Here is a 13,991-nt window from a genome sequence, read left to right on the forward strand (position 1 = left end):
GGAGCTACTGGTGGCTTTGAACCACCAACCTTGGGGTTAACAGTCCAGTGCTGATCCTACAATGCCATATCAGGACTCCAGTTATAACACTGTTCTTTAGTGCTGTCAAGTTGGCACTAACTCATGGCATCCCTGTATAACGTTTCTGAGGAGCGACTGGTGGGTTTGAACTGACGATCTACAGGTTAGCAGTCCAGTGCTTATCCTACAGCACAACACCAGGACTGCCACTTGGCCAGTCCATCTCACTGGGGTCTTCCTCTTTCTCTCTGACCCTCCACCGTACCAAACATGATATCCTTCTCCAGTGACTGGTCCCTCCTGACAATATGTCTGAAGTATGAGAAATGAATTAGAACATACTATATAGTAAACTGCAAAGCCGTTTGAACTGCAAGGTTGGCGGTTCAAGCTCTCACCAGCTGCTCCTTGGAAACCCTATACAGGGTTGCTATGGGCCAGAACTGACTGGACGACACTTAACAACAACAACAAATATAGTAAACTAGCAATTCTTTACAAGTAATCTGATACATCATTCTGGTTTTCTTGTGCAGTAGGACGTTGGCTGTGGTGCTGTGGGTTAATGCACTTGACCACAAGATCAGCAGTTTAAACTCACCAGCTGCTTCTTGGAAATCCTCTATAGGGTCACTATGAGTCAAAATCTACTCTAGAGCACTTAACAACAACAATGATGTTAAGTTGTTAAGTACCGTCAGTCATTTCCACCTCATTTAACAACATGAGTCGGGAATGACTGACAGCACTTGACAACCTAACAACATCATTTTTGTTGTTGTTGTTGTTAAGTGCTGTAGAGTTGGTTCCGACTCATAGTGACCCTGTATAGGGTTTCCAAGGAGTAGCTAGTAAGTTTGATCGGCTGACATTGCAGTTCAAATCGACCTTGCAGTCCAGTGCTTATCCTACAATGACACACCAGGACTCCTGTGTAGTATGATATGCATTATTATTTAGATTATTGTTAGATTATTGCGAGAAGAAATACCTTTATAAAATCCCTGTTTCATTTAGTAATCTTTTAAAAAGAGTATCAATGGCTATAGCCAAATAAATTTAAAAGACTTAATTATTGAGTAAACTTTTATTCAGACATTTTCAATAAAGGCTGGAAAATATTTTCCTTTTACAGAAATCTTTGTTGTAACAACAATTTCTTGAAACATATTTTTAAATTAATAATTGTATTTAGTGGCAGATAATATACTAAAATTTAGTGTCAATAAAAACTTAGATGTTAACATGTACATTTTATTAGGTATGGTCTAAAACTATCCCATTCTAATGGAGATTTGGGTTCTATGATTTGTAAAACAACTGGGACTTATATTGGTAAGTATTGATCTTTGTTCTTTGTAAATAACATGTATGAGCAGATGTCTGTTTCCTCTTTCATATTCTTTTAGCCCTCTGTCACCTTTTGTTTTGTTTTGTTTGTTTCATGCTTCCTATTTTCCAGGACTTCTTTCAGTTTCATGAAAGCATATATGAATGATTTTTGTTGTAAGGTTCATATTTGTTGTTGTCAATTGCCGTTAAGTAGGTTCCGATCTATAGTGACCCTTTATAGGGTTTCCGGTTAAGCATATTCAAGTTTTTGTTTCTTTTTCTGCCTTCCAGAGGACTCCATGACCAACTGAACTGTTTCCCACCTTGCTCTTCATACACAGATCTTTTAATTCTTGAACTGACTGTACTTCTTTCTGCCTCAGTGTCTTTGCCAGATTCCTTTCCTGAAAATTGCGGATAAAATGTCATGTCCCAAAGTTCACTCTACTTTTCCTTGACAGCTTTATTACTGTTTTTAGTGATAGGTTTGTGTCACTGCTGTTGACTGGCTATACCTTTCACTAGACAATACACCCGATAAGGGTTTACCAGTGTGCTCAGCTTGTATCTCTCAGCAACTCCCAACTTGTCTGACCCAATTAAGTTGCTGATTGAATGAATGAATGACATTTGAGGCCATTATGGTTATCATCTGTCCTTTTCATTTTTCCCCCTTTCATTATTTTGTTTAGTTTGGGTTTTCTAGTGATAGCCTTCATACAAGTTATGTGTATTTTAAATCTTTGTATTTAAAACTTGTACCCATTTATTCATGTTTTTACATTGTAGAAGCTTCTTTGAGGTGGTCCAGTTTTTCTCTCTTTGAGGTTATTAGGGAGTTGTATAATTACAGTTCTGAATTTATGTTTCTCTTCTCTGCTTTTCAGTCAGGTTTATAATATACAGTTATTATTCTCCTGTGACTGCAAATTTAATTGGATGCATTTTAATTAATTCCAGGTCACCACAATGTCAGCTTCATCTTAGATAGCGATTATGGAAGGTAAGTTATTTTGTAAACAGTGCTGGTCATAATTGATTCGACTGAGTGAATAAATATATATATTTATCTAGTGCTGTTGACTCAGAGATTAAAAATGTAATCACTTCCATCCCCAAATTAACTCTTAATGTGCATCTACGTCTTTTTATATATAATTTGTGCCACACGCTTGACCTTTCAATTCTTGGGAAATCTCACAGTAGCTAAAACAACAACAGAACTTTGATTCTGATATTGAAAAGTGTTAGTTGATGTAGTATACGTCTTTTGATTCGACTGCAATTCTTACAATTAGAGTAGTTAAATTTCAAATTACAGTCATTGAAATAAAGAGTAAATAAAACTACATACATTCTATGATTTAAATCTCTCAAAGATCCTATAAATTGAACCATATTGCAGGTGGGGCAATTGAAACTTGTTGTTGTTAAGTGTTGTCGAGTCAGTTCTGACTCATTTTGACACTGTATGATGTTTCCAAGGAGAAGCTGGTGGGTTTGAACTTCTAATGTTTCAGTTAGCAGCCCAGTGCTTATCCTACTGTACCACACCAGGACTCATGATGACATAGAAGCATGAAATAAATTGCCCAGGTTTGCTTAGCTAGTAGCAAGCATGGCTAGGATGTGAAACTATGTAGATGGACAAGCTCTAGGACCTGAGCATTCCATTCCAGTGCTTTCCCATCAATGATGAGTGCAACAGCCTGATCCAGGCTTCTCTACCAGAGTGGGATTACCCCTCTCTAGGGTGCATTTACAAATGAACTGGGACATTGTTGGCTACCATTGTCGTTGTTGCTATGTGCTTTTGAGTCAGTTCTGACTCATAGTGAACCTGTTATAGTGTCCAAGGAACAGCTAGTGAGTTTGAATCTCTGAGCTTGTGGTTCAAACTGATGTTGCAGTCCATTGTGAATACTACAGCACCACACCAGGACTCCATTGTCTGTCATAGGCACTGGGTATGCTAATGACCTTTAGTAGGCAGGGCTAAGGATGTGCCAAACCTAAATGAAGTGCCTTGCCCCAAATGCCATCATGCTTCCCTTTGAAAAGTACTGAGACAGCTGACAGAAATCCAAAAACATTACATTACTTTAGGTCTAATATTGATAGGAAGTTCTGGTGTGGCACTGTGGGCTAATGTGTCAGACTGCAAAGTCTTTTGAACTGCAAGTTCAGTAGTTCAAGCTCACAAGCTGCTCTTTGGAAACCCTATGCAGGGTTGCTATGGGCTGGATCATCTGAAGAACAGATATGATACATTAAACACTAAAGACTGAAGACCAGAAGAGTTGTGGGATGACATCAAGAACATCATACATGAAGAAAGCAAAAAGTCATTGAGAAGACAAGAAAGAAGAAAAATGTCAAAATGGATGTCAGAAGAGACACTGAAACTTGCTCTCCAGCATAGAGATGCTAATGCAAATGGAAGAAATGAGGTTCAAGAGCTAAACAGAAAATTTCAAAGATCAGCTTGAGAAGACAAAGCCAAATATTACATAAAATGTACAAAGATCTGGTATCAGAAAACCAAAAAAGAAGAACACAGTCAGCATTTCTCAAGTTGGGGAAACTGAAGAAAAAATTCAAGCCTTTACTCTCATTATTGAAAGAAGAGAAAATTATTGAATGATGCAGAAAACATCAAGAGAAGATGGAAGGAGTAGAGTCACTGTACAAAAAGGAAATGGTTAATAATCAACCATTTCAAGAGGTAGCATATGATGAAGAGCCAGTGATACTGAAGGAGGAAGTCCAAGGTGCATTGAAGGAATTGGCAAAGAACAAGGCACCAGGAATTAATGGAATCAAAATTGAAATCTTTCAAGAAAATGAGGTGGCACAGGAGGCACTCACTCATTGCTGTCAAGAAATTTGGAAGATAACTATTTGGCCAACTGATTGGAAAAGATCCGTATTTGTGCCCATTACAAATAGAGGTGACCCAACAGAATGCAGAAATCATCGGACAATCTCTTTGATATCCCATGTGAATAAAGTTTTACTAAAGGTAATACAGAAAGAGCTGCAAGCATACATTGACAGAGAACTTCCAGAGCTTGAAGCTGGATTCAGAAGAGGCTGTGGAATGAGGGATATCATTGCTGATGTCCGATGGATCTTGGCTGAAAGCAGAGAATATCAAAAAGATGTTTACCTGTGCTTTATTGACTACAAAAAGGCTTTCAATTGTGAGGATCATGACAACCTATGGACAACATTGAGAAGTATGAGTATTCCGGAACACATAATTGTGCTCATGAGGAATCTGTACCTGGACCAAGAGGCAGTTGTTCAAAAAGAACATGGGAACACAGAACGGATTAAAATTAAGAAAGCTGTGCAACAGGGTTGTATTCTTTCACCATATTTATTCAACCTGTGTGCTGAGCAAATAATCTGAGAAGCTGGGTTCTATGAAGAAAAACGTGGCATCAGGATTGGAGGAAGACTCATTAACAACCTGTGATATGCAGATGATACAACCTTGCTTGCTGAAAGTGAAGAGGACTTAAAACATTTACTGATGAAGATCAAAGAGCACACCCTTCCATATGGATTGCATCTCAATGTAAAGAAAACAAAAATCCTTACCACTGGACCAATAAACAACATTCTTATCAATGGAGAAAAGATTGAAGTTGTCAGGGACTTCATACTTCTTGGATCAACTATCAACACTCACGGAAGCAACAGTCAAGAAATCAAACCACGTATTGTATTAGGCAAATCTGCTGCACAAGACCTTTTTAAAGTGTTGAAGAGCAAAGACATCAGCTTGAGGATGAAGGTGCACCTGACCCAAGCATGCAAAAGCTGGACAGTGAATAAGGAAGACCACAGATGAATTGATGCTTTTGAGTTATGGTGTTGGAGAATACTGAAAGTGCCATGGGCTGCCAAAAGAACCAATAGATCCATTTCGGAAGAAGTGCAGCCTGAGTGCTCCTTGGAGGCCAAGGTGGCCAAACTTCGTCTCTCATACTTTGGATGCATTGTCAGGAGGGACCAGTCGCTGGAGAAGAATATCATGTTTGGTAAGGTGGAGGGTCAGAAAAAGAGGAAGACCCTCAATGAGATGGATTGGCTAGGTGGTGGCATCAATGGGTTCAAGTGTGGCAACAGTAGTGAGATTGGCCCAGGATTGGGCATTGTTTTGGTCTGCTGTGTATAGGGTCTCTATTAGTCGCTGCCAACTCGATGGCACCTAACAAAAACAACAACATGGGTTGAAATCAACTCGACGTCACTTAATAACAACAACAAATATTAATATGTTGTTGCTAAATGCCCTTGAGTTGGTTCTGAATCATTGTGAGCCTGCATAGGGTTTCTGAGGCTGTAAATCTTCGCAGGAAGAGAAAGCCTAATTTTTTTCTCCCAAGGAGTGGCTGGTGGACTCAAACTGCTGATCTTGTGGTTCACACTCCAGTGCTTATCTTACAAAGCTACCTCGCTCCACTCAATGATCAGGAGTTTTTAAATAATGGCAATACTACACTCAAGGTAGATGTTATTCCTAAACAATGTTCACAGACTATAAGGATGAGATTTAGGAACCCTGGTGGTGGGGTAGGTTATGCATTGGACTGCTAACCATAAGAGCAACAGTTCAAACCCACCAGCTGCACCATGGGAGAGTTTCTTCTCTCTTAAATATTTACATCCTCGAGAACCCTGCACAGGGTCACTATGAGTCAGTATTAACTTGATGGAAATGTGTTTGATTTTTTAAATTTTATTTGCATGGAACTTAGCTCCAATCTGCCCTCATTGTATTTAGAGATAATCTAATTCTATAAGCAATCAGTTTATAACATGTATCAGACACTTTACTAGAGAGCAATACAGAGTGAACCCAAACCATGAAGAAGATAATAATCTAATAGCAAATTGCAGTATATGCTGTGTAAATGATGCTAGGATTCACTGTTGTGATTTACATGGGCCAAAAGACTTAAGAGTCCCCTCACGTACACTTGTTTTCTACTAAGATATGACCTACTTATGTAAAATTTAGCTCGCTAGGACAGTAGGATTTTATTGCAAATATTATAAAACTATGTTAGAGGCAATAATTATTGAGTTTTAAATAATATCCGGAACTATTTATAGCTCTCTTATGCTTTTCAGACCACTCTTCCAAAAGTGAGTGAAATAAATTTTAGATATAGGTCTTTATAAATCCATCCTGTTTCTTGGTGAAAAAATAGAAGCTTTGACTGATCAAGTTTTAATATATTTGATAAGTATACATATATATTAATATGATGTATTAACATGCTTAGGAATTTTCACTTTAAAAATACCAGTAAGTTTGCATATAACAATAAACAAAACAAACCTGGTAAAATTGTTGAATCCGTGACCTTGATTTATACTTTCTATTTTTAAACCACACACCACAGACTCTTCTTTTGTATTAATCTCTCAGAATTTTGTTTCTATGTCAACTATTTTATGGAACTTAAGGTAAGTTTTAGAAATAGAATACTCACTTCTTAAAAAATCTAGTTCTAAGATTACATGGCATTCGTTAAAATGTTAAATCACTTTATAAATTGTAAAATTTATATTTTACAAATTTCAGGTGCATTTCTGAATATCAAATGAACCAATTAAAGACCATTATGATACCCATTTTTAATTTATTCTAATAGCCAAGCTTTTCTCCTCTGTTACCCTAAGTTCAAACAACAGCTGTTCCAAACTGATAAGGTTCAAATGAGGTTGCCTTAATTGAAGAGTGCCTAGTCATTATCAATGAATTAGAGAAAATCACCTCAGTGTCATCCAAAATGAATTACATTCAAATTTTACTTCTTTTCAGGAGGTAATTTTTTTACTAACTTGAAAAATAGAGTTAATTTTTCGGATGTGGAATCTAACTAGAGACAATATTGTCAGCGCTAGAGTGGTTGGAGCTATTGTGTCTTTAAGAAACAACAGGAAGGCTTAACATAAAAATATAAGATCTATTATGCACTTCTTAAATAATTAATTTTGCATTAAATATTTTTAGGGACTCTTTCTTTTATAAATGCATATTTTAATGTCTGGATTAGATTTATAAGAGCCTTAACTGTTTGACTCCACAGCAGAACTTCCTTTATCCTTTTAGACTATAGTTCATTGTATTATAATTATGAAGACTGGATCTTGAGCTTTAACACTTGAATTCCTTAAGTTTTCTAATTATGAATTTCATTAAGGTAATTAAGGGGCAGCATTTCCTAGGGTCAGATTTTTCCACTTCTTAACCTTGCAGGTAACAGAAGTACAACCGTATATTTTAAAAAAGCAAAACCAAAAAATTATGAACAGACTTGGTGTTTATAAGGATGATTTTAATTTGGTGGATTGCTGTTAATTTATGCTGATACATTTGTATTCTCATACAACTTCGTAGACGGAGGAGTACTGGGTAGTACATAAGTTCCCCAAACCCAAACCAAACCCAAATCCATCAAGTTGATTCTGACTTGTAGGAAAGCGTAGAACTGTACCTTTGGGTTTCTGAGACTGGTAATCTTTATGGGAGAAGATGGACTCATTTTGCACTCAGACTGCCTGTATTTATTTATATTTTCTCTCCACCACTTTCTCAATTTGTGATCTTGAGCAAGATATTTAATTTCTCTGAACTTCACCTACTTTGTGGATTATTTGTAAGGGTTTAATCACAGGATAAATAAAAAGCTCTTTTCATAATACTTGATACCTGCCCAATAAACTCTGGTTATCCTGATACTAAATGGGTTCTAAGAAAAGAGCTGCCTATATTGTTAGCTTGTTTGTAATGAGACTATCGTTTACATAATATAAAATGCACATATTTCATGTTTGTAATTCAGTGACTTCTTAGAAATATATCTACATGTGATAGCAGCAGTCAAGGCCCTGGGCACAGCAGTTCACGTGCCCAGCTGATCCAGCAGATTGATGTGGCAACCTGCTTTGGTTTCCACCAAGATTTCCAGTCTTGACAACCAAATGGGCCATTTCTACTCTCCTTTATAGGATGGCTGTGGATTGTAATTGACCCAACAGTAATGGTTTAGTTTTGGTTTGGTACCAACAACAAAATCAAGATAAGACAGTTTTATCTCCTCAAGCGTTCCATCCTAATCTTCGCAAATCCCTGACATGATTTGTTTCAGTAAAATTTTAAAAAGACATTTCTAAAATGTAAAGGTCATTTTAAAAGCAGGAATTCTTACTTGTTTAATTATTATTTTTAATAGGAGTTTGCCACTGAAAACAACATATTTTGTTTCTTCTCTCAATAAAATTTCAATGTTTCAAACGTATGCAGGTATGTGGCCTTTCTGTCTATATTGTGTGTATGTGTATGTGTCTGAAAGAGAGAGAAATGAGAAAGGTATATACTTCATTTACATAAATGTAAGACAATATTGGTTGAAAAGTATACAATTAGGAAACCCTAGCACTAAGCTTGTTGTTAATTGCCGTCAAGTTGGTTCTGACTTACAGCGACCCTATTTAGGGTTTCCAAGGAGCTGCTGGTGGGTTTGAACTGCCAGCCATGAGGTTAGCAATCCAAGCTTTATCTTACAATGCCATACCAGGATTCCTGCATTAAGCGAGGACCTGGAAACTCCATTGTAAAGTTGATAGAGAAATAAGCTCAAAACACTCAGAGTCTGCAAGGACTTTGTGTGTGAGTGGAGGAAGGAAAGAAATCTCCCCTTCACTGAAACTATAAGCCAGTATGCGCTCAGATTTTAGGAGTGAATTTAAATAATCCTCAAGCAGATTATAATATGATTTATTTAATAAGACTTCAGGCTGATGTACTTCCAGGCAAACACAGATTTTCCAGGAATGATCATAGTTTATTTTAGGTCAAGATGTATTCAAATTTCCAACCTGTTAAAATGTAAAATAGCAGGTGTATGGAAATTAGTCAAATGTGATATCATTGGTCATTTTAAAGAAATGTATTGAATGTGAGAATTCATTTGTAAGAATACATACACATACAAATACATAGCACCTAAACTTTTGTATATAAAACTGTAAAAAATCCAAACACAGTTAATATATTACTAGTCCTGGTATGTGGTGCTGTAGGTCAATACTAGACTGCAAGGTTGGTTTGTACCACAAACTTAATGATTCAAACTCACCAGCTTTCCTCAGAAACCCTATGAGCCAGAACCAACTTGATGGTACTTAACAGCAACAGTCCTGGTGTGGTGCGGTAGGATAAGCACTGACCTGCTAACCACAAGGTCAGCAGTTCAAACCCACCAGCTGCTCCTTGGAAACCCTATACAGGGATGCTATGATTTGAACCAGACTTGACAGCACTTAGTAATATGATATATTGATATTACTCTGAGAAAAATTAAAATGTAATATAAATGTTATTGTGTGCTGTTGAGTAGGTGACCCTGTATAGGGTTTCTAGAAGTGACTAGTGGGTTTGAACCACCAACTTTATTCTTACCAGTCCATTGCTTATCCTACAGTGCCACACCAGGTCTAAAAATAAATATAAAAATATAGACAAATGTCAGTCCATAAATACAACAAAGATTAATTCTTCAAGAGCAGATGGTAAAGGAGACTTTGTGTGTGTGTGCCAAACTTATATGCTTAGACCATGAATTTCTTATTCCTTCAATCCTCCAAATACCATTTTCTCTTTAATACTGATCACACTAAACCTGGCTCCCAGAAAATATGGGTCTTAGTGGAAAGCTTATTTATTGTCCCTTTTGGAGGACTGTGTTAGAGACAAAGTAATAAAACACCTAATCCATTTATTCAGTAATCCAATGTCTACACTGCCTTAGGTTCTAGGTAATTTTTAAAATTCCTGACATTTTATTTCATGTGCTTTCCCCTCAGAGGTCACTTCGATTTCACCATCACAAGGAAGTATTCAAGGTGGCACTACATTAACAATCAGTGGGCGGTTCTTTGATCAAACTGATTTCCCCATCAAAGTTCTAGTTGGAGGTATTTTTCATTTTTATTTTAATATACTGCTTTTTAAAAACAACTCTTAGATTTTCTTTAGCAATCTGTATGGGTAACAGTAAAAATTTCTAAATATTTTTAATTTAAAACAGTATTATCACACAAGCATTTTGGTTCTGAGGATCAATGCATATCCCACTGCACATTTGGTACAATTTTCTTAAACTGTAATGGTGATTTTTAAAGCCAACATTTTTATTAAAAAAGAAGACAAACAAAACAACAAGAATTTTCATAGAGTCCCTTCTTATAGCCATCTGGGACTGGGACTTGAGTTCTGAGACTGGCACAAAAGCATGTATGGCGGCCATCCACAGATTCCTCACTACCATGCAGGAACACATCTGCCCTCTACTGAATAAGCTATTAAATGCCCTTCTTGAACTGTTAATATTTGTCATTTAGTCAGTTAGCTCTGGGAAATTTGAAGCAGTAATCTGGAACATCTCCTTACATCCATCTCAAACAAGGGGAAGTAAAATATTATTACTACTATAATTACAGTTCATAAATGCTCGTGTTTATTTAAAACAAAACAAAATGTGTGTTGAAATGTGTTTCTGCAATTAATGGATGGCTACAAGCATTTTCTCTCAGTAAAATACTGGTTTTAGTCCTGTTAAGGTGCCTTCAAAAAAAGAATCCAGTCAAGGTAGGGAGGTCAGCTCAGAATGTTATGGTGACTGTGATTTGGGTTTCTAAAGGAGTAACTGTGTTAGATTTTCTGGAAAGATACCAGGGAATCAGGAGGCTTATTATGAAGAAGTTTTAAGAAAAATGAAAGCTGTATTGGTAAGAAAATGACCAGGAAAGTTGTGCCTACAAATTGTTTTCCATCACTGTAAAAGCATCTGCTCATTCTTCTAGGGTAACAAGGGCTGTCCTATGAGATTTTCACTGGGAAACCTTACCCTACCCTTCTTATAGCCCTGATCTTGGCTCTTCAGCCTTTTGTTGATGTTGTTCCCAAAACTCAAAGAACATTTCAAAGGGGCAGGATTTGATTTCCTCAAGAATGTCCACACTTCTGTTGACTTGGGACAGGGTTAGAAAGATGGAAACACTGAGGTGGAGGATATGTCAAAAAAACAATAGTTTCAAATTTTAATTGACTGTTTAATAAAGGTTTCTATTATTTTGTACCAATATATTTTTTTTTAACTTACCTCTGTACATTGTATGTCTGTTGTGTTGCCTCTTTAGCGTATCAGCAATTACTGGTGGTATTGGCATTGGGAAAAACATTAATTAGCATGTTCTGTGTCTATAAATGAAGAAAGGATTAGGTTGTGTGGCCATGCATCACTTTTAGGTATCTACATCTGTTCGGAGGTTAGGAACTCTTCTGCTCAAACAAAGAGTAAGTGAGTGTAATGTGAAGTTTTCATTCAGTCATAATAACCTCCTTAATAAGCCACTACTCATCTGTCAGAGTCCTGGTGTGGTGCTGTGGGGTAATGCGCTACATTGCAAAGCCAGTTTTAACCACAAGGTTGGCAGTTCAAGCTCACCAGCTACTCCTCAGAAACCCTATACAGGGTTGCTATGGGTTGGAACTGACTCGACGGCACTTAACAATAACAACAACAAGTCATCTGTCATTTTGCCATTTTGTGGTGGCTTGTGTATTGTTGTGATGCAAGAAGCTATGATACTGGTTTGTTAAATACCAGCAGGGGCATCAATAATGGACAGGTTTCAGTGGAGATTCCAGATTAAGACAGATTGGGAATAAAAAGAGGGAGACACCATCTGAAGGATGAGTCATTGAAAACCTTATGGCTAGCAGGTGGAACATTGTCTCGTAAAATGCCAGAAGATAAGCCCCTCGGGTTGGAAGGCACTCAAGTGCAACTGGAGAAAAACTGCCTCCATTAAGATGAACTTCATGACGTATGGAGTAAAGCTTTTGGGACCTTGATTCACTGATGGGACAACTCAGAAAGAGTACAAACAGCTGCAAACATCATTGATTAGAACACGGAATGTATGAAGTATAAATCTAGAATAACTGGAAGTTGTCAAAAATGCAATGGAATGAATAAAGATCAGTATTCTAGCATTGATATTTGTTGTTAGATGCCGTCAACCCTTTGCAAAACAGAATGAAGCACTGCCTGATCCTGCACCATTTTCATAATCATTTTTTAACTTGAGCCCATTGCTGTTGCCACTGTATCAATCAATCTCATTGGGGGTCTTCCACTTTTTCACTGACCCTTCACTTTACCAAGCATGGTGTTCTGCTCGAGGGATTGGTCTCTCCTGATATGTCCGAAATATGAGAGACGAAGTCTCACCATCCTGCTTCTAAGGAGCATTCTATATCAGTTTGTTGAAAGATTTCTATTTGTATTCCATCAATTCCCGGAGCCTTGTTCTTAGCCAATGACTTCAGTGCACCTTGGACATCTTCCTTCTCTACCATTGGATCTTGATCATATACTACCTCTTTAAATGCCTGAACATTGACCATTTCTTTTTGGTAAAATGACTATTTGACTTCCTTACAAATTATTTGGATGCTTTCTGCATCTTTCAATATTTTGTCCCTGTTGACCTTCAGTATTACAAGTTGAGGCTTGATTTTTTTTCTTCAGTTCTTTCAGCTTGTGAAATGCTGAGCTTGGTTCTCCCTTTTAGGTTTGTAACTCCATATCTTTGCATATTTCATTATAATATTTGACTTTCTTCTTGAGCTTCCCTTTGGAATTTTCTGTTCAGGTCTTTTATTTCCTCATTTTTTTTTTCTAATTGCTTTAGTATCTATATGCTCGAGAGCAAGTTTCAGAGTCTCTTCTGACATCCATTTTGGTCTTTTCCTTTTTTCTTGTTTTCTTAATGACCTTTTTTTTCTTCTGTATGATGTTGATGTCGTCTCACAACTTCTTGGTCTTCCATCAATAGCGTATAATGCATCAAATCTGTTCTTGAGATGATCTCTAAATTTAGGTGGGATATGTTCTAGGTTATGTTTTGGCTCTTGTGAACTTGTTTTAATTTTATTCAGCTTCAGCCTGTACTTGCATATGAGCAAATGGTAGGCTATTCCACAGTCTGCCCCTGAACATGTTTTGGATGATGGTAGGGAGCTTTCCCACCATCTCTTCCCACATATGTAATCTGTTTGATTTTTGTATATTCCATATGGTTTGTCATACTGTGGTGACTTGTGAGTTGCTTTGATTCTGGAAGCTATGCCACCGGTATTATAAATACCAGCAGGGTCACCCATAGTGGACAGGTTTCAGATGAGCTTCCAGACGAAGACAGACTAGGAAGAAGGAGTGACAAACTATTTCCGAATACCTAGTCAATGAAAACTCTATGCATAGCAGAGAAACATTGTCAGATGTAGGGCCGAAAAATGAGCCCCTCAGGTTGGAAGACACTCAAAATGCAACTGGGGAAGAACTGCCTCCTCAAAGTAGAGTTGACCATGATGACAGGAATGGAGTAAATCCCATGGTAGTAAACCCCATGGGACCTTCATTTGTTGAAGGGGCACAACTCAGAATGAAGAGAAACAGCTGTAAACATCCATTAATAATTGAAACATAGGATGTATGAAGTATGAATGTAGGAAAATTAGAAGTTGTCAAAAATGAAATGGAACA

The 13,991-nt window shown here is 37.2% G+C and overlaps 1 protein-coding gene across 1 annotated transcript in view; it reads left to right on the forward strand.

Moving 5' to 3' along the window:
- PKHD1L1 (polycystic kidney and hepatic disease 1 (autosomal recessive)-like 1) overlaps nt 1-13,991 on the forward strand; it is a 214,294-nt gene that overhangs the window by 24,458 nt on the left and 175,845 nt on the right. The window contains exons 8-11 of the mRNA XM_006830825.1: nt 1,283-1,356; nt 2,314-2,356; nt 8,610-8,680; nt 10,243-10,353. Coding sequence (XP_006830888.1) covers nt 1,283-1,356; nt 2,314-2,356; nt 8,610-8,680; nt 10,243-10,353 — 299 coding nt within the window. The remainder of the gene's footprint in view (nt 1-1,282; nt 1,357-2,313; nt 2,357-8,609; nt 8,681-10,242; nt 10,354-13,991) is intronic.

Source organism: Chrysochloris asiatica, unplaced genomic scaffold (assembly GCF_000296735.1).
Source record: "Chrysochloris asiatica unplaced genomic scaffold, ChrAsi1.0 scaffold00001, whole genome shotgun sequence".
NCBI lineage: Eukaryota > Metazoa > Chordata > Mammalia > Afrosoricida > Chrysochloridae > Chrysochloris > Chrysochloris asiatica.